This window comes from Cariama cristata, unplaced genomic scaffold (genome assembly GCF_000690535.1).
Source record: "Cariama cristata isolate BGI_N322 unplaced genomic scaffold, ASM69053v1 scaffold11643, whole genome shotgun sequence".
NCBI lineage: Eukaryota > Metazoa > Chordata > Aves > Cariamiformes > Cariamidae > Cariama > Cariama cristata.
This window is the reverse complement of record NW_009606739.1, coordinates 24,707-49,424: the sequence shown is the minus strand read 5'-3', so window position 1 is coordinate 49,424 and position 24,718 is coordinate 24,707. Positions and strand designations below refer to the sequence as shown.

At 40.7% G+C, this 24,718-nt stretch overlaps 1 protein-coding gene across 1 annotated transcript in view; it reads right to left on the bottom strand.

The window, feature by feature from the left end:
- Positions 1-24,718, bottom strand: part of LOC104158753 (guanine nucleotide exchange factor DBS-like) — a gene marked incomplete at its 5' end in the record, with an annotated part of 44,765 nt that overhangs the window by 15,257 nt on the left and 4,790 nt on the right. The window contains 8 exons of the mRNA XM_009696481.1: positions 2,449-2,558; positions 5,756-5,828; positions 9,157-9,235; positions 9,657-9,749; positions 11,111-11,332; positions 17,352-17,477; positions 21,134-21,226; positions 21,739-21,831. Coding sequence (XP_009694783.1) covers positions 2,449-2,558; positions 5,756-5,828; positions 9,157-9,235; positions 9,657-9,749; positions 11,111-11,332; positions 17,352-17,477; positions 21,134-21,226; positions 21,739-21,831 — 889 coding nt within the window. The remainder of the gene's footprint in view (positions 1-2,448; positions 2,559-5,755; positions 5,829-9,156; positions 9,236-9,656; positions 9,750-11,110; positions 11,333-17,351; positions 17,478-21,133; positions 21,227-21,738; positions 21,832-24,718) is intronic.

Here is a 24,718-nt window from a genome sequence, read left to right as displayed (position 1 = left end):
GCTTCTCAGCACCAGCCAGTCCTTAGACACTGATCTCTAAAGACATGTTGTGTCCACCTGAGTTATTTCAACCCTTTTTCTTCATTCTGCAGGTATACCAAATAACCCTGGAAACCATTTCCAAACATAATAAGGCCAAGGTCCTGATGGGCAACAGGTTGAACGTGAGCCTGCAATGTGTACTTGCGGCAAAGAAGGCCAACAGCATGCTGGGCGGCATTAGGCAGAACCTTGCCAGCAGGTCTGGGGAGGTGATGCTTCCCCTTTACTCAGCACAGGTGAGACACACCTGGGATGCTGTGTCCTGTCCTGGGGTCCCCAGTACAAGAGAGACATGGACATACTTGAGTTGATCCAGTGAAAGGCCATGAAGATGATTAAGGCATTGGGGTAGCTGACATGAGGAGAGAGTGAGGGAGCTGTGACTGTTGAGCCTGGAGAAGAAAAGGCTCAGGGAGATCTTATCAAGTAAAGAAGACGGAGCCAGATGCTTCTCAGTGGAGTCTAGTGGCAGGATGAGAGAGGCAACGGGCACAAATTGAAACACAGGAAATCCCATTTAAAAAATCTGAGAACAACTTTTCATTGTGAAGGTGGTTAAAGCCTGGGACAGTATCCCCAAGGCAGCTGTGGAGTCGCCATCCTTGGAGCTATTCAAAACCTGACTGGACACAGCCTTGAGCAACTTGCTCCAGCTGACCCTGCTTTCAGCAGGGCAGTTAGACTTGGTGGTCTTCAGAGGTTCCTGCAGGACTCGGCTCCCATATAGCTTTGTCAGTGCACCTACCAGTCGGGTCCACACAAAACACTGGTCTATATGTAGATAACTCAATCACAGGCACTTACCCATAAGCATAATGAATCTGAAGCTTGCCAATAGTGCCCTCCCCCTCTGTACTACGGAAAGAAAACAGTATTTTAAAACCATCTGTGTTCACGTTAACTACATAGCTAGCGGGAGCAGGGCAGTCAGCAGGTGGCACAAAAGGGCCGGTTTCGGCACAGCACCATCCTGCCCGCTGCCCGCCTCCTGCAGACCGGCACAGCCATGCCCTCCCCGGGGGGGCACAGCACCGTTCCTCGGCACCTTCGAAAGCAGGACCCAACTGCGCGGTTTTAAGACGGGTAGAGCCCCTGCAGAGTCCCAGCTAGGGGGACCTCACAGGGACACGAAGTTTCGGTGGGACATCTAGAGCCGGACGGCCCTTCTGCAGGGCGTGTTTTGCAGGCCAGGGTGCCGGGGCACAGCCCGGCTCCCCCGGAGGAGTGACTCGCTGCCCGGCTCAGCTCGGCTCGGCAGGAGCAGCCGCGGCGGAGAGGATGAGGGGGCTCTCGGCGGAGGTAGCAGAAATTACAGCCAGAGCCCTGAGGAACTGGTCGTGGGAAAGCAGAAGACAGAAGAATGAAGATCAGCCTGTAGGGTGATCCCAGTTCCCACACTCTCGTGTAAGCTGGACCAGTTGAAAAAACATCAATAATTTTCCTGGGAATTTTTGTAAAAGGGCGCTTATGAATTTCAAATGAAAGGCTGCTATTCAACTTTTTTAATTTTTAAAAAGTTCATGTTTTTAAAAAAGAAATTTTCACTGAAACAAGTTTATAACATTGGATTTTTTTAAAGAAGAATCCATAACTTTCTCCCCAGAATGAAAACTTATTGCGATGAGAAATCTTTTGGTGAACAGCCTATTTTTCAAAGAAAAAATATTCCACTTTTTTTTTTTTTTACCATCTCTATTTGTAAAGGGGCCCGCTGTTACTTTAAGCCTGATTTGGATATTAATCTCCCAAGACCTCACAATTTTCTTTTTTATATTATTAGAAAAGTCTTTGCTCTAACATTTCAAAATACTGCCTGAAAAAGAAACTGCTGTTGAAAGATTTTCTGTTCCTGCTACTGCCAGATGAGATCCAGTTTCTTTGTAGTGTTCCTTTTAACCTACATTATATAGAATTTATCTATTGTATTTATGCCTTCAAATAATGGAGTGAGTTTCTGTGACCGCATGTGCATTTATTTACTATACGCTAGAGAGGAACCTATACACAGAGGAGGTAAAAAAAACTCTGATGTAAAGCAAGGAAATTAGTTAGCAAAGTCCATAGACAATCTTAAAATTAAATATGCCTAGAAACCAACTTAGCCAGGATATAGAAGGTTAAAATACACATACTATTGCCCCCCAAATTCTATTTTTAAAAAATAACAAATTGTATAAAGAGCGCTGTAATGCATCAAAAGTCAGACTTAAAAAATCCTAAACTGGTAACGCTTTTTGGTGTTGAGGAAGTTTCACGGTACACTCACTCAGCTTTGTAGCACTGTTTTTTCGCTGTTGGGTTTAAACAACATACATTTAAAGTATCTTCATCAAACTCCAGAAATGAGTGTGCAAAAATAAAAATACTACCCTTTGGAAGCAAAAAGCTCTGTCTCAGACCTCTTACCTCTCTTTTGTCTGGCGCTGGGACTGGAATTCCTGTTTTTGTTGTTAGATGCTTCCACGTTTGATGTCTCAGATTTGTTTTCATATATACTTGATGACTTTCTGCTATACCTTTGGACAAAAAGAATAAAAAAATAGTTACATTCCGGCTTAATACCTAACAGAGCACTAAGCATTAAGCATTCTTTTTTACCCTCAGATATGGAAGCCTAAGGAATAAACGGCAGGTTTTAAAACTCTGTGTGCTATAAAAGTCTGCACTTGTGCAGGCATGTATGGTGGAAAAAGCCATTCTAGCCCCTGCCTCTTTTTCACACCACACAGTAAGGGATGTGCTTAGTGAGAGCTGAGAAGGAAAAATGAAGGAAGAAGCTAGCTGTCTGCACAAGCTCTTTTTTCAAGTCCAACAGATTTGGAAGGAAAGAATGGGAAATCAGGTTAGAAAAGAGGACCCCAGTTTTCCATCCTTTGCAGCATATTTGTCTCCAGGAGAGAAACGGGTACTGGATGGTCACATAGAGGTCATACCATGCATGGAGGAATATACGGATTCCTCCGGCTCCAGGATCCCCCAGCTTCTCTTTCTTCTACTCTTTGAAAACATGAATCCAAGTGGGATATCCCTGTCTACATCTGAACCGTAGATGAGGGGATCCATCTTGCCAGATTTGCACAGGTACCAGCCTTGCCATCTGTAATGTGAACAACACCCCTGCCCCAGGTTTGTAGGGCATCACAGCTGCAAGGTTTTCTCATGGTTCTTAACCTCATTGTTTTGCAAATGTCTGGTGGTTTAGTTTGAGTGTTTGACTGTTATCTTTGGCAGACTGCGCCACACATTTCATTTTATCTACACACTTGAAATACTCTTTTCCAAAATGTTCCTTATTAACATGTATCAGCAATTACATTGCCATTTACAATTAACATATGAACTGTTATACTTAACATTCCTAGGGTTTGTCTTGCTGTAAGGGAAGGTCCACGATATCATTAAAAATTTTAAAACATTTGGAATACTAGAGATTTGTGAATACTTTTTCTAACTACAAGGCAGCCTGGGACTCATTGCTTTGCATTTGAACCTCTGACCTTTTTCTGATGGAACCTTAAAAGAGGTCTCTGTTACCTCCTGTACTAAATCAAAATGTGATTCTGCAGCCTGATGTCAGGTACAAAATGGGACTCAAAATAAACATGCTAATGAATCCAAAGCACACTCACATTTCCTTATTCTTTTTTTCTCTGTTCCTTCCCAGCTAGGCTGAGATAACTGTGAACCATGCAGCTGACAGAGTTAAAGATTTACAGCTGTGAGAAAGACACCAAGAAAACACAGGAGCTTCTCTGAAACAGTATCTGCAGTAAAACTCCAAGTGTTTGTTTGGATCTATGTGCACGGGATATTTTTACATGGATGTATGACTGAATCGGTCATTTCCAATAAAGCAGATAGTTAAGCAGTTAGAACAATAGTCTATTTAAGTTTCATATGTTTAAATAGATTAGAAAACAATACAAAAGGATCATCTCATTGTCACTGAAATGCAGCAGCTATCCCTTGAGGGAGATACAGCAGCAATAGATACCACAGTGCATCTCATTTTAGGATTAAACAGTGAAACTTTGGGGAAGAATTTACAGAGCAAGAATTTAAATAGATTGAACAGGACTTGGGGATATTGAATAACCGCTTGTATTAAGGGCACTGGCTCTAAGTGTCCCTTTTGCTGACACCTCAGCTCCCATCCCTAGTCAGCCCAGCCCTGCCTTATCTCATGGAATTGCAGCCCCAAGTGCTGTGTTGGCATGTAAACAAGTAAAGGGGACAGTCTTTGTCATTGAACAGACATGGCTTGGGGAGGGGAGAGCGTCCTGCAAACAGATTTCCCCAATGTCACAGTACAGGTTTGATAATTCCCAGTAAACAGTGGAGTCACTGTTACACATGGGCAACCCAGGAGAGGGTATCTATTGCTTAGATAAAATCTCTATAATTAATTAGCCTCCAAACACTGGCAGAGCACTGATGATGCTGGTTGCTCTTTAGCTAATATTGTCTACCACTGGCTTACTTCTAGCACCTTTCACAACTGGGGCTGCTTAGTCATGACAGTTATAAGCACAGACTATGCCTGTCTGGGTGGCTATCACAAAGTCTAGCTTCTTCCTTCCTCTCCTTGCCTCCACCCAGCATCCCAAAACAGGCTGCAGGAGGGGCTCCACAGTCTGAGGAATTCTGGATCCACCATTTCACATCAGCTAGTGCAAAGCCACCTTGTGCCCCTGTCCTTGCTTCTCTTTGAGGCACATATTACAGAGGATCAAGGTGGCCTCTGCTTACGATAGTCAATAGGACATTCTGAACTTTGTTCCATTCATGAAAGCCTAGAGTGTTGTTCTTTCATGAAGACTTACCATATTCTTCCTGTCCCTATAATAACCCAGCATTTGGAGCAGAAGCATCTAACCTCTCCGTCTCTGGCATAGCTGGCAGAGTTAGGACAGCAAGCACTTGACTTTTCCTTTGGTTTAATCCACTCTAGGACAAATAGCTAATCACATGGCCTCTCTTCCTGGAGTTAACTAATTTTCTCTTGACATATTTTGTCTATAATTTCTGCTCTGAAAATTCTTATTTTAAGAGCCTTATAAGAGGGACATCTGGATTGATTTGAAACATATTTGTGATTGCATTTCATATTTTACTGGAAAAATTTTCTCCTATCCCCACGGTGGTTTTGCTGAAAGATTTTCACCCTTAAACCTTTTCAGCTTAAACCTTAAACAAAGCAAATGTAACCAAGTCTAGAGAAAATATGGTGCAGGATTAACAGCACTGCATCTGTTTAAAATGTCTTGCGTGGAGTTGTACAACTTTCAAAGGCTGGCTGTGTTACCTGGGCTCTCGTGGTTTGGTTGATCCTGCTAAAATTTTACAGTGATATCCCATGCCAGCTTACATTAAATTTGCCCAGCAATTGGGTCATTACAAAAATTTGCTGACAGCTCCATTTAACATCTTGGAAATGTTCCAATACGTTTTGTCTAAACTTGAGTTAATCCAGAGCATAGGGTTCTTTTGCAAAACCAAATGATCATCCTTGAAATGAATTCTGCATTATGATTTTAGTTTCCCCATGAAGCAAAACCTTTATCTACAATTATATGTCTTTAAAGAATTTGAAGACAATTGAGGAAGTTTGTACTCAGGAAGCTGAGCACAGAAAACTAAGAATTCATGTACTGCAAAAAGCACAAAGACAACACAAAACATGGCCCTGATATGCCATGATAGCTGTGGTTACCTGCTTGCATTGGAGGATTCCATTGGTGCATGGTACACACTCTCGGTGATTCTTTGATGCAGTTGACTTGCTTCTGTTTAAGAAAAAGTAAAAAGAAATTGCTTCAAATTGTATAAATTGCTTCCTTGTTGGTATAGAAGGCTGGGAAGAGAGGGAGAGGAGAGGAGAGATTTTGACTGCTGCTGCAATCAAAATTGAATATTTGAAGAGAAAGGCATGGCGATCTTAAACGCTGAAAACTTAGCTCACCCAAACAGCTCTTCTATCCATATTTTTTTAGTGCAGAAGACATTTCTTCCCCTACCACCTTATCTTTCCTCTGTAGCTCTTCCTAGCTCACTGCACAATATGATCTAGAGAATGGACATACTGGAGTTTTTTCCAGAATACAATACAAGTTTTGTGGCTCACAGCTTTTTCTGGATTTAGCAACACATGTATATCAGTCCTGCTGCACATGCAGCCATCTAGTAGAATATATCCCTATCCCTCTGAAGAATGCTTTTGCTCAGCATCCTGGACAAACAGCAATAATAAAATGTTATTCAGATGCCACTTGTTCACTCTTTTTGCATAGCTGCAAGGTAGCAGTAGACTCATTTGTAACTGCTGAGTGGAGAAAGATCATAGAATTATTATGGTTGGAAGAGACCTCAAAGATCATCAAGTCCAACCGTATGATGATGATAAGAAAGATGCTGACAACCTGGCTTTCAGGGCCAGGAGAGTCAGACACCAAGAAGTGAGGAAGCAATGGAAGAAGCTGCTTTCAAACTCTCAGACTGCTGAGATCCTATGGCTATTTCACTCTGGAAGAGATGAAGCTCCCGTCAAAGAAAGGAGAACAGACAAATGGACAGGGGTGGCACTGAAAGATTAAACTTAACAAAGTCTTTTGTGGGTGGGAATGCTGGGAGAAAGGCACACTCTGGGTGGGGAGTTGGAAGTAGCTCCATTCCTGGTTTTGGCAACAGCCTTGCACAAATCCCTTAAACTGCATCTGTAATTCCTTTGCCTGCAAGAGACAATTATGCTCTTTGGGACTGACAGACTAAGGTGTTCCCCAAAGCCTTGTTAGCATTCCATGCTCACTGCAGTGTGTGATAGGAGGTGTATATACACTAAGTGTTTGGACACTAATGACCCATATGTTAAACTATTTACGACTTACCTGTGGCCACCTTCTTTGCCTTTTACTCATTCATCTCAGCTGGTTCCTTCCAACATTCCAACCCCCTGTGCAACTCCTAACAACAGTCATTAAAAACAGCCCAGACAAACAAATGTATCCCTCTTTCTTCTCTCATTAAGCATGAATTAAGGCCTCTTCTTTCATGAGTCATTTGAAATAGAAACAACTGTTTAAAACCACAGGACAAAGCATTTGCTTCCTGCCATCAGTATTGTAATAAGGGCTTTGATTCACATGATCATTTGGGAAAAGGCAATGGGAAGAGTTGCAATAGCATGTAAGATACAATTTCTGCCCTCTGACTGCTGTTCTGCGGGATTCACAATGAAGGAAAGCTTGACTTTACTCATAGAATAGGATGAAAATCATCCTTGGATGTTCTCAAGACCAGACTGGATAAAGTCTTGAGTAACCTAGATTGCCCAATAACTGACTCTGCTTTGAGGAGGACATTGGACTGTGATGTCCTGAGGTCCCTTGAAACCTGAAATATTCTAGGAACCTATGACCCTAAGACAAAACAATAAAGAATATAAAAATGTAAATATTTTCGAAAACTTTCAGTCTTGATTCCTGCATAGTTTTCTCTGGAAAATGCATAATAACTCTAGCATGTAGGTCTTGTATGCTACAAAGATTTCACAAATGCTCATCTGGGTGAAATACAAGTTTCATTTTCTTTGCCTAGAAACATACACAGAGGATTAGTACTCTATCCTATTAAACACATACATTTTCTCTATAAGCTACTTGTCTCTTCTATAGTAGCCTAAGTAAAGCCAGCTTTTAGACTTCAGAAGTAAATATTACAAACCATATCAGAAATTCCCTAGATCAAGTCCAGTGAAATTTAGAATAAAAGGAGAAAGGACGCAGACAAGAATAGTAACAAAAGATCTGACTAGTAAGTGTCATAAATAAGTATATTGTTATGTGCTGGATTAAATTATGGAGGCTAATGTACATAGTCATTTCCCTCCACCTAAGGAGATTGTAAGAACTCATTGTCTTTGTGAAATAGACAATTAAAATAAAGGTGACCTCTAAAGTTAAAGCACAGGCATAGGATTCCACCTAGGGCAAAGTCTGTTTAGGAATCTGAAGGATATGGGTGGAGAGGCTTTGCTGGCATTGCTTTAAAGAGAGGTGTGTGTATGAGAGAAGCAGAAAATGACAGGTCAAGGTGAGAAGCAATGCCACGGTCCAGGAAAAGTCTGTATTGGACACAGCTATGTTTTTTTTTTGTCCTAAGAGAGCCTGAAAATGGCTTTTAGGACTCAGTACATGCTTGTTCATAAGAAGAATAGTATCTCAGATAGCTAAAATGACAGGTCAAGGTGAGAAGCAATGCCACGGTCCAGGAAAAGTCTGTATTGGACACAGCTATGGTTTTTTTTTTGTCCTAAGAGAGCCTGAAAATGGCTTTTAGGACTCAGTACATTCTTGTTCATAAGAATAGTATCTCAGATAGTAAGAGAACATAGTGATGAAAGCTATCTGGAATAACCTAACTGAATTTTGTCTGTCTTAGGTTCAATATCTTACATAAAAAAGGGTGTCCTTATTTTAGGTACTTATGAGGCTTCAGTCATTCATGTATTGAGCACATCACAAATATCCTTCATAGTGACATCTCTGTGAGAGAGGGAAATGTCATTAATCATGTTTTACAGGGAGGTCACTAAGATAAAAAGATGGGATAACTGACTGACATTTAAAACATAAGGCAGGCAACTAGATTTAAAATAAAAACCCTCAAAAGCCCAACAAAGCAAAACAAACAATAGGACGGAGAGGAACAGCTGCTGTGTCTGGTCATGTATGTGGAAGAAGATCTTTTGTGTCATGTCTTGTGAGAAGGCACAGAGCAAAGACTGGGACCCCATCTCCTCACATGCTGATGTAAATGGATGTTTCTAGGGTTGCGGCTTGAGACGGACAACAGAGGAAAATCATGTTCCTCAGACTAACTGTGAATGGAATAACTATTCATGCCATTTCTAGAGTTCTAAGAAATTTTCTTTGATCAGGATAAGGGTTTAAATCCCAGCAATGCTACAACCACCTAGCTGATCCTCTCACAGAAGATCTGTTCTTGCTGATTTCACTGGTGGTAGTGGATGGCACTGTAACTCATCCCAGCTCCATGTTGTCACACATAGCTACGGAAGGAAGGCAACATTACCAGATCTCGCTCTGTATGTCCTACCTCTACACGCTTCTAGTTGTCCTGTCAGGACTTTGCGAATCTCCGAAATCCAGGTGTTTTTCAGCTCAACAGAAGATGCCTGAGAACACAAGAGGAAAAAGCAAAGCAGATCTAGTTAAAGCATGCTGCCAATCACGTAGCTGCCCTGACCTACATTTGCTCTCAATTTTCCCAAGGAATGGAACACTGTGGCCAGCTTTCAGCAAAGCAGAGGATGCTTTTCAAGGTGGAAAATTTGCCATAAATCTAAGGTCCTGTCCTTGCTTTTCTGTCTAGCTTTCCAAGTAATTCTCCACTACTGTGTTTCCTCTTTTACCCAAAATCATGACCATTTTCACAATGATAAACTGGTAATTTCAGTGCCAACACAACAATAAAGCTTCCAATGGCTATTATTTCTTGAGCGTACAGGACAGTAAAAGTCATGAAACTGAAAACTTTCTTAAAAATAATCCAATTGAAAGGAAGTATAGTCCTTGGAAAGAAAGGATTGTTGTTACCTGAATGATATAGACCTCTTCTCTGCCATTATACCAGATCTCAAACTTCTTGTTGTCCCCTTTTACATTTTCTGTAATGCCCACAGTGCTCATCTGTTTCAAAATAGAAAAGAAGCAGCTGGAATCCGGAAAATGTCAATAGTCTTTAAACTCTTTATCCTCTGAGAAGCATTTTTAAAAGGCTGCATTCACTTCTGCACCTTAGGGAGTCATTAAAAGTAAAATTCAGAACATGTTATTTCTTAACATCTAGTTTATCATTTATCTTTTTGACTGTTACAGGAAAAATAAAAAAAATTAAGTGCTCAAAAATAACACAAGCTAATATCTGAGCATGAGTTTATCCTCTTTGCTTTTTGTGCTTAAACTGCGAGTTGGTTTTCAACCCTATCCTGGCTCTTGTCCACCTATACAAATTTTCAGTTTGAGGAAGATGATATTTTCGACTTCGCATCACTGACCTGTTGAGATGGGAGAGGAAGAGGAATGGAACAGGGCTTTGAGAGATTTAATGACTCATCTGCAAATCCAGACAACACAAAAAATTTGATATAGTTTCAGGAAAATTAAAAAGAGAGGTGAGCAAGGAGCTAAGTGCCTAACCAGGCAAGACGAACAAGGAACTGAAGAAAATAATTCTAAATTTCTTAAATGATAGATTCTTCAATTTTGAAGTCCAGCTGCTACTATACTTACCAGCTTCCCATCTTCTTCCTGTATTTGTTCGTCCCCCTTGTTCTGATTTGCCTCAGAATTAGATTTAAAGATTTAAAGAGCTTTGATTATGTTTTTTTCTGCTGTCTCCACAGAAAGAAACTTCAAACACTTATATGAATTGTCTCACTCCTTGAACCAGGTTCTATTACAATTCCTGTCTGGTTATCCTGTAACAATTTTGCAGCACTACACTTGATGACCCATGTTGGTTGTCTGAAGTCACAAGTGTCACACCAATGTGCTTAAAAGGAAAATGTGGCCTACTTGTGAATTTCATCTTAACAGAAAATGTCCTGACTCATATCTGGAAATGTCACTCTTACAAATAAAAGGGCACTTCTACTGCACTGTGATTTGTCTGTAGCTATTATTGTCACAGAATATATCTGCTTAACTGATGTCAATAGTAAAACTCGCAACAGAACTGAGCTTGGAGGATGCTTATAGGCAGAACAATGAGAGATGCAGGTCCATTCAATCCTGCTTCTCTTCATGGGACACTGGACAAGAACACACAAGGTGCCTGTTTGTATCAAGTTGCAAAATCAAGGTTCTAATCTGGAGTTGCAGGACATATAGCTGGGTCTATGTCCAGATCAAAACTAAAGGGGAGCTTTCACTTACTTAGGGGTGCAAGATAGCCCCAGATATGTGTACCAAGTCTCTACGTGAAAACATCCCCATGTTGTGAGAATGTCAGATTTGTTTCTCTCCCCCACCATTACCACCTTTATTACCTTTAATGAATTTTTAAAGCTGTATGAAGCTGTCTTCTCATGGCCATCTGTGTTCTCCTCCCGTTTCTTGCAGAAAAGTAGCATCTTTGTATAGAGGAAGAGGTGTCTCTGCATTGGTTTAAATCTAGCCAAGTCCTTCACCTTGTTGTGCCCCTTCTTGTGGTCAGTCCAAACATTGAAGGAACCTTGCATCAACAGCTTGCCAAGCTCACTGACATCGCCCTAGCAAGCAAGGAAAAGAGAGAGCCTTCGTCACGTTCAGACTAGGGTAATCCCAGGCACAGTTCTTTCCTCTGGTGGAGTTCAAGCTTCCAGGCATAGGCACGTGCCCAGGCACCCCTTGTGTTGGAGAGTGGACATGTTGCAGCTGGAATCCCATCTGCACATGTCTCCTTGCTAAACCTTTGTGGTTTCTTTATATAACCATTAACCCATTGTTTCCCATGTCCGTAATTCCCAGTTTGCCTCCCCATTCACAGTTAGTATCTAAGGTCTGTCTCAGGACCTCTTTGGATCTGACACAGAGGCCGTCCCCTCTGATGACCTCAGAGGAAGCATCTTCTGACAAGAACTGGGTTTCAAGACTCTTGACTCCAAGGCAGTATGAAGGCCCAGTGCAGCCCAGACATCTAAGCAAAGGCCTTGGCTCTGAAATATCTAGGTTCAATTTCTGCTCTGCTACAGGCTGCTTCTATCCCTGCACAAAACCTTGAAAGACGCTTAGATAGCTGAAGATGCAGATTGGTGCCTAGAGGTATGTAGGTATGTAATTCCTTCCCATCGGAAAATAGTCTTTAAAAGCTTTGTCAATAGTTTCTTGGCTCACCATCTGCAAACTATGCAATGCTCCACAGTCTTGGGCAAAGGGGGAGTAAATGCACCAAGGAGCCATAAAAGTACCTGAGGGAGAGTGAAACTAAGCAAGAATGAGACCTTTCAAAGTTAAAACCCTTGTCTGATGACCACTGATAGGTAAAAGCTTCAACCAATATAAATACTTGGCTCAGATGCCACTAGCACAAACATTTATAGCACAGTTCAATACTAAAGAATATAGCAATGCATGGATAGAGGACATGGCAACATCTGTATGGTAATGGTTTCAACAAATACTGATAAACATAACTATCCTAGCAGCAAGCTTTTCTAGGAGTGCTTTATATAATAAGTTGAAAGAATAAGCTCAGTGCATTATTAAAGTACTTATTTTCAACATTTGTATATTCTGTTGATTATAAGGCGAAGCTGTTGGCTCTGAGTGCGAATGTCTGATTTCTTAAACTACAGATTGCAATCTGTTCTACCCTCTCACTGCCCATCCTCTACCCTAGAGCCAACTGCAAAACCAGGGTTTGATTAGGTACTTTTCCACTTCATATCAGAGTATTATTAGACTTTCCAAAGCTTTCAGAAAAGCTCAGTAATTTTTAACAGTCTCTCATCTCTAATATAAAGAGTTGAACTTTTATTTGTGCATACAGGACTCTGTCTATTTATATGTGCGTGCAGGTATAAATTGCAAGCCTGTGAAAAGATGATAAGATGTAAAGCTGGATTAAAAAAAAAAACCAAAACACAAGCATATTTTCTACATAGTTCTGACAATGGTGAGAGGCTCCTGGCACTGTTTGATACGACACTGAGATCCAGAAACTCAGTTCAACTCTTGTGACAGGTCCGTCTCTTCAATCTTGGATCTAGGATTGGGATTATAGCAAGTAAAGTGGGAAGCTACCACTACAGAGAGAACGAGGATGGACAGGGATGGCAGTCTGCCGCAATCTGTGCTGGTTTTGGCTGGGATAGCGTTAATTTTCTTCATAGTACCTATGGGCTATGTTTTGGATTTTTGCTGGGAACTGTGTTGATATCACCAGGATGATTTAGTTATTGCTGAGCAGGGCTTACACAGAGTCAAGGCCTTTTCTGCTCCTCATCCCACCCCTCCCGCGAGTAGGCTGAGGGTGCACAAGAAGTTGGGAGGGGACACAGCTGGGACAGGGATATACCATATGATGTCATGCTCAGCATATAAAGCAAGGGGAGGAAGAAGGAAGGGGAGGGCATTCAGAGCGATGGCATTTGTCTTCCCAAGTAACCGTTACATGTGATGGAGCCCTACTTTCCTGGAGATGGCTGAACACCTGCCTGGTGATGGGGAATAGTGAATGAATTCCTTGTTTTGCTTTGCTTACACGCGCAGCTTTTGCTTTACTTAAATGCCAGGTTGGATGGGGCTTTGAGCAACCTGGTCTAGTGGAAGGCATCCCTGCCCATGGCAGGGGGGGTGGGAATAGGGGGCCCTTAAAGAGCCCCGCAGGAACTAGATGACCTTTAAGGTCCCTGCCAACCAAACCATTCTATGATTCTGTGTTTCTAAACTGTCTTTATCTCAACCCACAAGTTTTCTCACTTTTACTCTTCCAATTCTCTTCCCCATCCCACGAGGAGGGAGTGAGCAAGCAGCTGTGTGGTACTTAGTTGCTGGCTGGGTTTAAACCACAACATAATCCCACAAAAGACTTTGAATACTCGCCTACAAGCATTGCACTCTCTCTTCAGTATGGGCAGCAAACACAGAGGAGGACACTATTTCTGCTAACTTCTGCTAGTGGACACCAGTATTTGTCCTAAAGGAGGTTTATTTAAAATGGAGGATTTGATCACTATCTCAAGTATAATTATTCCCTGCTAGAACAATAGATTGTATCTTCTGTTTATGGAAGATGAGAGATACATATGAATGGCTTAAGCACTGCATAATTCATGGACAAACTACCCAGGCCAGATCATACACAAATGTTAGGAAGATGGTAGGAAACATCTCTCAAACTTCTGCTCTCCAAGCTTTACTCTACTTTTTTTGTGGCTTTGCCTAAAAATAAAAAAGAATAAAACCAACCCCAGACTTACATGTTAGCATTTTTTAACATAGGAGTTCAGGTCCTCAAGTCTGCATGTGCACAGGTCCAAGAAGCAGAATATCCTGTGCAATTAGGAGCATTCATTAGCTGCCAGAAAACCTGCTTTTCTGCTGGCATAATAACCTTCTCTGAAAGGTGTTCTAGGTAAGTATTTCTTTTTGGAAAGAGTCCACAAGATGGGGTGCGGTTTCATGAGCTATGGGAGGTGTTTATTTGGCATCACAGATGAGCACCTGGGACAGATGGAACGGGGAGAAAAAATTATTGGGTTCATCCTCTTTCACACTTTAACCTCATTTAATAATCATGTAACAAACCATCTCAGGAATGCTGTCAGCATCAGACTACACAGCAGCCATGTTCCACTGCGTCATGTCTTTCAGTTCAGCTAAAAAGCAGAGGCAAAAATCTAGCCCTTGGAGCTACTATCTGGCACTTCATGGAAGGTTGGCAAATTCAAAAGTAGAAGCTGCAAAGAACAGGAATGGTCTGTTGAACTGAGTAAAAAAAAACTACACTGAGATTTGAAAGTAAGGAATAAGCAAAAGGATGACCTCAACACTTACATGGATAGGAATCTGGACAGATCCCCTCTGCTCAGGACAATATGTTACCTTTCTTGGAGAAGCTCTTCTGCCCATCCCTTACAGAACTGTTTAAAAACAAAATTTTGTAAAATTGCTGTAACTACATATATTTAAACTGGGAAACACAGGAGGAAAGCTACCTTCTTCTTTGGGGATGAATCAGAAACAATGGAAACTGGGGAAGTAAAAGACGTGCTCTATCCCTGAGCTTCCCATGCCCATGTTGACTGGTCTAAATCCGCAACAATAATACCCAGGCTTTGAAGAGTCTTTCTAAAATGAATCTGAGGCACTCAGAATTAGCCATAACCACAATGGTTTAGAGAATCTTTTACAAGCTATTTCTCCTGGCACCTAGAAGACTGTAAAAGACTCACTACTGCAACCAGATGGACTCAAAAAAAAAAAACAAACAAACAAAAACCCACAGCATGAAAAGTCCTATCTTTCCTGCAAGTACAAATGAAGACTTGATTGTTTCAAAAGAGAAACTGTTGAACAAGGTACTATGCTCAGCAATGTGCAAGTTATCAGTTTGTGCAGCAGTTGCTGGAAAGCCCAGGAGCTAACAGGCTGTCACTGAAATCAGCGATTCAAGAACTGACATCAAGCAAAACCACCCTGAGTACTGAGAACAGTGGCACCAGGAAAGCCACCTGTCCCTAGAAAGTCTGGAGAAAGCTGAAAACAGCAGAGATGTAGCTTGATGTTCATTTATACTGCTCCAGGAAAACTTTTCACAAAACAAAAAGTGCTAGAAGAGAAAGTTTGCCCCCTGTAATGGAAAAGCGAACACAAGCTTTGCCACTGGCTTTAAATAAAGCAAAACAGCTTCCCAAGAAAAGGAAAGCTAAAAGGATGACTACTAAAGTGAACCAGTTTTGGTTTTTTTTCCTTCTCAGGAAATACAAATAGGAATAAAACATACAGAATTAAAATTATTTTACCATTCAGCTTTAGAGATTTCAAGGGTTTTTATCAGTAGTGATTTAAATGTATTTGGACAAATCCTCATCTGTAGTGAGTCACTTCAGGCTGTTGGCTTGTGTCTCTAAATTTTAAATAAAATATATAGCTGACAATACTTATTAACATCTACTTAAAATGAAATATTTTATACTGATGTAAGACCAGTGTTTTCTTTTGTGTTACTGAAATCAAGGTTTGTTCAGTGAAGATTCAAAAATACCTAGCATTTCTGCTCCATCAGAAGAGATGTTACTAAAGAATTCTTTAAGAACTTTCAAAGACAGAAACAGTCAGATGCTGGATTTGGCCTTGTATGTTGGAGAAATTAAAAAGCTAATGAACTATTTCTGTTCAGCCAACAAATCTGAATATAGTAGGCTTCTCCTACCTTGAGAAAACTTGGAAAAACTGAAAATTGGATGGAAATCATATCAAAAAGATACTGCTAATCTAAACTAAGCAGGAAAACTTCACGCTATATTCTTAATCTAAACCCAGTTCGTGGTGCAAAGAGGTACAGCCAAGAGTCTGCTGATCAATTCATAACAGGTGTAGCTCATAGCTGTGCAGAAGGCTGGGGTAAAGTATATGCTTTACTTGTCAGGTTTGGGAGACCTAAGTTATGCTTTGGACCTGTGGTGTTTCTCTGATCCACAGCCACTACAGCTGGTCTATGAATTTACTAATATAACAAGGTGGCCACTGCTTCGCGTTGAACCCAGCACAGCTACTGCAGGATAAGAACTCATATTCTCATTTCAAGTGTAACGCACAATCCACAAGAGCACCTCCAGCTGTATACAGCAGTGGATCTATGACATACAGCCAAGTAAGCAGTTAAATTCATTTATAAAGTAATGCTGACAGAGGGCACAGCTTCCTCAGCTACCAGATGCAGATGCACTTGCACAAAAGAGAACTAGAGAAATTAAAACTCCTGAAGTCACTCCATCCTGCAAAATACAGAATAACTCTTCCCACTCAGACACAGACAGTATAGACTCCAGCACTTTCTCACGAAGTCCCATTCTGCACAAAATACCATTTTTCTGGTGTCCAGTTGAAACCCTGTTATTCTCATCTAATAATTCTTTGAACCCAGTTTCTCAGTACATTGTTTTTTCTTGATATTTTCACCCTGCAGCTATTTCAAAACAGGCAGCTACAACACCCCGAGTCCTCATTTTGGCAGGCGTGTTTCTCCTTTATGTGTCAGTCACTTCCACTTCTCACTTAAGGGCTCATTTTACGTAGGCAACACTCATTCTTGGAAGTCATATGACTTCAACGGGGCTTCAATAGAGAGAGATATACATTTGAGGCCTTTGATTTGTACTGTGGTTGTTACTTCATGTTTCAGATAATGAGTTTGCAAGTCACTGGGATGGATTCTATTACCCACTTTAAATGGAAGCCAAATTTTCCTCCCTGAGCACAAAAGACTTGAGTTGCATAGCAGTCAAAGTTTCAGCAAATTTCTTATGTCTGTCACACTTGCTACCACTCACCTTCAAAAGAGTTTTGGCTGTAGTTACGCAGAAAGACTGCATTTGCTCCACTTCCTCCCCACATTCACACCCCCACCTCCACATGAGAGATATGTTGACATGTATTGTTGGTCACCACAACATGCCACTGAGTGGCATCCTTCAAGAACGTGGCACAGGCTCCTCCAAAACGTACCAGCCATGGGCACAGCATAATCAATGAGAGGAATATTGGATAGGTCAAGACCAGAGTAAGAGCAACAGCAAATAATACCTCATATCCCGTGATTGCTATCTGGTGCATGGAGTCATTTACTGATTTGATGATATCGAGCATCGTGGCCAGGGCTTCTTCCAATTCAGCTGTACCCTCTGAATTCTTGCTGCACTTCAGCATTTCCTGATTAAAAAAAAGATCTGAAAACTACTTGAAAACTTCTTATACCAGAAGCCACCATAAAAGACAATTCTCCCTGAAATTTGTGCTGCATAGACCGAAGTAGCAGAACAATAGAAAAAAAACAAAACCAAAAACCCAATACCCCAAACCAAACAGGACATTCACCAGGTTTGTCATTGAGGACATACGTTTTGACCTTTTGGACATTTTCAAGTTTTATGGGTTCATTTAAGATAAGACAGGACCATTCTGACATATTTACAATTAACTTTTTGCATGTCACAGAATTATGTCCAGGTTTTTTTTTCAGTTCACGTCTGCTAGCAAAAAACCTCAGTCTTAATATAATGATTTCAGGTGTTACAGAATTCACCATTTCCCTTTGCAGTTTGTTCCACAAGGTACTTATGACTGTTAAAAGAATAAATTAATTTCTAGTCTGAATTTGGCAGGTTTGACGTTCCACTCATCAGGTCTCAGGAAGCTTTTGTCAGATAAGGAAATACTGCATGGGAAGAAGTCACTTCCTGTGTAGATGCTTGTAGACTTATGATCAAACCATCTCATAAATCTCTCTTCTTTAAATTAAATGAGACTTTTTAAATCTATGAGACAGGTTTTTCAGCTGTTAATTTTGTTGGAGAGGAAATAGGCCAGATTACTATACATCTTCCCCACTTCTTATTTTCTACCTCTGCACTAGAATCTACAGATCTACATTTGCAAATTTGAAAACCTTTTTTGAGAGAATAACTTTGAAGAACAATGTTGACCTCTAGCAAAAATTCATGAACCGTTATATTCTGTTTGAAATAAGGGAAATTATTCTGTCCTCCAACCCTTGCACAAGGAACAAGAGACAAAGTTCTGGATAAGTTATGAAGCATGTGCCCAAAGCAAACTTTCACGGCTCAATTTCCGTAAACACTCCACATACAGAGATCCTATTTAGAGTTCCAAATATTTAGGGCCAATTACTTACATAGCCCAGTACAGTTCCTTACGAGGATGACTTTTCTTATTTCTATATGCATCTTTTGCTTGAAAAGTTCTAATCATAGCTCAGGACTTAATTCTCTTCTTGTAATCAATGATTATAACACATGCAAATCCTGAAAGACACTAAAATCTTCATTTTAAGTGAAATTAAGTGCCTTGCCTCTTGCTCTTCTGCCTACAGAGGAGCCCTGAACCTGATTCAGATGCACAGATGATTTTTTTTCCCCATTGTATTGTACAGAAAGCAGATACTGCCAGTGAATATCCACCTGAGATCAGAATCAGACTCTCTGTCTTTGCTAAAAGCATCTAGGGAAAAAAAGGTTAACAGACACAAACCCACATATGGTTCACACAGTCTTGAGAAGACACGAATCTCAAAGCAGCTGAAAGATCCCAAGAATTTGAAACCAAAGCCAATCAGGACTGCTACAATTCAACAGAAAAAGTAAGATGACTGTAACTAAAAGTAGTAAGATAACTGATCACATATAGTGACCTGTGATTTTGATGCTTGGAATCTGCATCCATTCATCATCTGAAAGAATAAGTTTATTGGTTGTTAATGAGACAATAGTTCCAGTGACAGAATTCTTAACAGAATAACCATTTTATTCATCATTATTGACTTGTCCCTACCCTATATATATACCAGTGGAATGAAAGAAGCATTTGGCTGGTTGCAATTTTCACTTCCGAAATGCAAACTGTGAAGAAACTAAGAAATAAATTCTTATAATACTAGCACCTCACTAAGAACTGTATGGTAAGTGAGTTTAGCTTTGTTTCCTTATGCTGACTACAATGTCAACAGAAACTATGCTCCAGAAATACACCTAGGAATGAATCAAGACTCTACTGACTTTAGTAATCTTTATTATGACAAGAATTAGATGCCTTCAGCAGGTATGGCCATTGACATGGTTTTCATTCAGGTATATCATTTTCAGCCATATTTTGAGTTTGGAAATAATTTAATCCAAAAGCTGAGGCACTTGTGTTCCTGTAAGACAGGGCTGCAAAAAGGTAGTTCTTGCAAACCCGAAACAGCAGCAATCTCTCCTCAAGTGCTTGAGTGACTAGGGCTTAGAATGTAAAACCAGGATGCATTCCTATAGTACCTGTTGCACAATTTGTAGGATGAGGATGGATCCCTGCTCTCTGTACAGTGGGCATGCTGCTTCATAATAGTGGCTAAACCAATTGAAACCAGAGAGTTGCAATAATTGTGACCCAGATTTTAAAACTAGTCTGCCCATCACTCAAGGCACACAGCTTCTAGGGACTTGTTTGTTACCAGTTTTTCACCGACTCCCATTTTCCTATGCTTTTAAATGCTTCTGCTGCCAGGGAAAGAGCACACCATCTTCACAGATCTCGTAATCCCTGACAAAGTAAATGTCCGTGCCAATGTGCTGTTGCTAAGCACAAAACTGGTCTGACCACCTTCAACCCCAATGGCTGCAACCTGTTTCGCTTGAGAATTTTACTCCTTGATTTAATCTTGGTTTTATTTACAGTCATATTTCAAATTAAAAGTAGAATCTGGTTTACTCTTGCTCTTCTGAAGACCTTAACATTTTCTCCCTTGTCATAGAATAGTTTCAAGAAATAGAGCCAAATTTACTTCTGGATTATCTTGATATAAATCTACTGGAATTAGTGAAGTTGTGTCCTTGTTAATAATCCCCTTCAATATTTGCATTCTACAGTTCTGTGTAAAGTCAATAAACAAGTCACAGAAATACTGCACAAGTGAATGGCCGGCCAGATCCTCACATGGCTTAAATTGGCTTAATTTGACCAGTGCTATGGTAGCTATTAGCAAATAAAATTGCAGCCTAAAATCTTCATTTCAATTTCATGCTAAATTTCATGACAGTACACAACACTAAATCATTAAGTCTAGAGGCTTGAGAACAGCATGTAATTCACCTTCATGACCTTCTCATAAGGAAGGTCAGTAACTATTACTTTTCAGAACTGAGGAGATGAAGACAGAAATTTAAGCCACCATCTTCAAAAAGTGTCATTGGTCTTCCCTGTTGCCCAGTTCACATCAGAATTTCAAGCATGGACCACTCACAGTTACAACTAAATCAAGAGGGAAGTTCACATATTCATCCCACACAAAAGTTACAATTTGTTCCTAGCTGGGTCTTTAAAACAGAATCACCAGAAAGGAGCAGCTTCTTCTGAAAGGTTTGAGTCACAACCATAGGAAAATATCAGGTTCAGAGAGATGAAAGTTTCAATAAACAGGGACAGATGTCAGACACAGGATTTAAAGCCTCAGTTCTCATTTTCAAGCTGTAAGACCATACAGCAATACAAAAAAAGCCAAATTCAATTTCTGTTTAAAGATAAATAAAACAATAAATAATAAAATAGAATACTTAATACACAAAATATCTTTTATATATATATAATCATATATTGCTATTGCTTAGTATCTAAGTACTGCTCAGTAACAGCAGTACTTATTGTGAAACAGAAGTCCTTTCTTTGACTTTTTGTTACCATTTTACAACTTAGCATTACAAAGTATTTGTTGAAGAAGTGAGAGAGGATTTATTTCCAGGTAGTCCTTCAGAAAATAATGCTGATATGCAATTCTGTAAGTAATTGGAATTCTTCCACTGCCATGGAGAACTTACCTTTAACAGCAACTGGTACTTGGTGATTCTCTGGACTGGCTTTAAGAGATAAGCATCTAGCGAGAGCTTATGATCCAATTTACGTTGACATTCCTGTAAGACACAACAGGGAAGAAAAATATAATTGTTTCTTGAAACACAGGCAAGACACCAAGATCATTATCATTTGGTTATCTGAAGATTATATGTCTGTGAATTGAGAGAAAAATCTGTTCCATTTGCACAGGAGTTTCCAGGTTACTTATACCACAGCAAAAATGTATCTAAACAAGAGCTAATGTTTAGGTCCAACTTAGTGTCGAAATCTGGCATGCCCTGCTTATGAGATTGCAATCATCTGGGGCTTGCAAAGAAACCAGCACTTCTTTGGTTTGGCTATAGCCCGAAGATAGCCTGGTCAGGCTCCTGTCCAGGGAATCTCTCTACTACTCTACCTACCTAGTCTCTTGTACAGAGCACTTTGACACACACTGAGCACCTGCCATTGGTATAAGCAGCACGCAGAAAGGTCTGTATATTGCTCTAAGTTTTCTAAAGAAAGAAAAGATACAGAAGGAAAACAAGCTTTGATGGTCTTGCACTGCTAGTCTGCAATGAAATTCCACCTGAAAAAAGATGCTGTCTCCACACTGTCTCCAGAGAGCTTCAGACCGTGGCTTGTTCTGACAATATTTTTCATATATTTGGAGGTCCTCTTTCTGCAAGAAAAGGAGAGTTTAAGTAAGGTAAGAAAAAAGAATCCACAGAACATCTGCCTTGAGTCACGCTTTTTCTTACCTTCCATCCTAACACATGAAGAAGTTAATACATGCAGATAACTCTGTACGTAAAAATATACTGAAGCTACCAAACTTGCTTTTTACTCCTGTAAAGTTAAATACAGCAGGAAGTGATTTCCCCCCCACACACACTTTTTGCACAAAGCAAGGAGACTTCAGACTGGAAGACACACAATCTAATTGCAAAATTGTTATGTTCCAGGGAAGGGGACAGAGAGTTTAAAAAAAAAAAAAAAAATGTAAATTTTGTTAACAATACTAGCACAGATGTTATTGCTCACCACTTAGCTAAGGTTTACATGTTCAAAACAGCTTGAAAATAGTGTTGCCTCTCAATAGTACAAGGATGACTTAAAAAGCAGCAAGCTTGCCTTGTTGACACCTCAGACCTGGCAGGGGGAAGTACTTAAACCCTGTCCTATGCAAATTAGAAGTGGGTGGATTCACTTGACCTCTGTTTATCTTTGACTACACTCCAGGTGCTCTCACTGAAGTCCATGGCAAAAAAAAATCTCACTGACTTCAGTGAAAACAAGGGCAATCTCTACAAAAGCTGTATTTTGAGCTCCCTAGGCTGTATGGGTGGATAGAGAGAGACAGGGGTTCCTCTGCCAGGTTCTTGGCTCGCTATCTGTGCACCCAGTTGTGCAGAAGCCCTGCAGCCACATGACCATGGAGCAGGGCCATACAGATTCCTGAGCAGGACTGGCTGTGTCTGACCGGCTGGGAGCTTCCCATCTTTGTCTGCACCTATCCTGGGGAACGTGACCTCAGTGAATGAAAGACAGTACCAAAAAAACCCTCAGGAATTCCTGGCTCTTGCCTCTGTGCTTTCAGGCCACTAGACAGCACCTATACACTCTTGGTGCAGGGAAAGCATTTTCTTTTGTACAGAGTTACTAGAAGAAATCAGTATTGCTGCTATCTTCCTCTATACACCCATACTGGCATCACCCTGATGAATCATACATGGAAGCAGAGCTATGCCATGCAACACCTTACTGTGTTAAGGATTATGCAATATAAAAAGCTCTGTTGCAACTGAATAGAGTATTAATGGTGCTGCTTCAAAGTGCAAAGTCTTGTTCACACAAACAGAATTATTTGTACACGTTACCTTGGACAGAAGGTAGCAGGGGGTAAGACCGACAAAAATAAAAGTAACAACAAAGTGTACTCAAGCATTACAATTTGTTCCCAGCCCACAAAAACCTAATTGAACTGGGCAAGAAGAACAGAGACAGTGACAGTCAAAAGCACTGTTAGGAGTAAGTGAAGGTACTATAATCAACTCTTTACCAGCAATTTGTCATACTGGAACCACCCTATGTCAATGCAATCTACTGCTGCCTAAATTAGTGACACCTGCTCAGGCAGGTACTTACATTTTTAAATACAGCTTTAAGTTTTGTAACAGTGTAAGGAATAGGAAATTCCTGATGAAATTACTAGGATGAGACTCTAAAATGCCAAGAAATAATTAATTGCCTAATTACTCAAATCCCAATCTTAAATGTTCCACACATCTCTATTTTCATATCCAGATGTTCTAACTTCTCACTGGTACTTTTACACCATGTTCTTCTCTCCTGTAATTCTTTTCCTTTCGACAGTGATTTGCAATCTGAGATCTTTGTAAGCTTTCACACACATGGCACGTATGAACAGTTCCAATTATCTTTTTGACTGCTGATTTATGAATAAATTTTGCTTCAGGTTAGAATTTAGCCCTTTGAATCCAACTCACAGGTTTCTGGTCAGCTGCTACAGTCCTTTCACAGATAGCTTCTTTTTCTAAATGCTTCTTTCTCCCTGAATGACCAAATGCCCCAACTGCTGGCTCCTGTTAGATTACTCTCTTTTTCCAAGGTTAGCAATATGAATAAGTAAACAGTGGTAATCCACAGTGAGTCACTCCTGCCAGGCACCTCACCTGGCACACGTTGGTAAGCAGTCTGACACACCTTTGGTTTCTTCCTAGGCATTCCTACCTTGGCAAGCTTTCCTCCTCCCTAGCGCAGTGTTTAGCAGATCAGCCCAGACTGTCCCTCTTGTTACTGATAAAGCACCAGAAGACCCATCCTGCAAGGCATTCAATACACATCCCTCCCCTCTTTGAGCATCTGTGCAGTCCTTGCACACAGAGCTTTAAGCAAAGTCAAGCCTCTTGGTGATGGTATAATTGATGCCATGTGGGCAAAATTGAGCTGGCTTACTTGTAATTTAGTTCATATGAAGATCATACCCTAACAAGGTCAGGCAAAGCGGGAAGGAGGAGAAGAGGGGTATTTCTCACTCATTTCTCATCTAAGTCTGCCACCATGTTCCAGGAGAGAAGCCAGAGAGGAGGAAAAGGCTGGGACTCCACAGACTGTTTCTACCATCACCTGGAAAGAAGGATTCACATCCATCGTGACAGCTGACCAGGTGGCACTGGTGGAGGTGGCAGAGTGTGTGGGGACATGGCAGAGGAATGACTGGCAGGGAACAGAGGAAATCGGGCACTAGGGTCTCCTGCTGCAGCTCTGAGGACACTCTCAAGCAGCTTTGGAATCAGGGCTGAAAAGTCCCAATGTGATCAGACAGGGTAATATTCTTCAAGCATGAATCTAAAAATCAGTCTGTTTCTAATCATGTGCCCACCATGATGTTGTGGCAGGATGGTTACACTCATACAAAGACGGAGAAATGGAGAAGTGAATCTGCAATAACGTGAGTTTCCTCCCAGAACTCAGCATCACCTTGAACAGCAGCCGTTTCAGTTTCCCCCATGCCAAAGCAAGCACGGCCATAACTCACAGGGCAA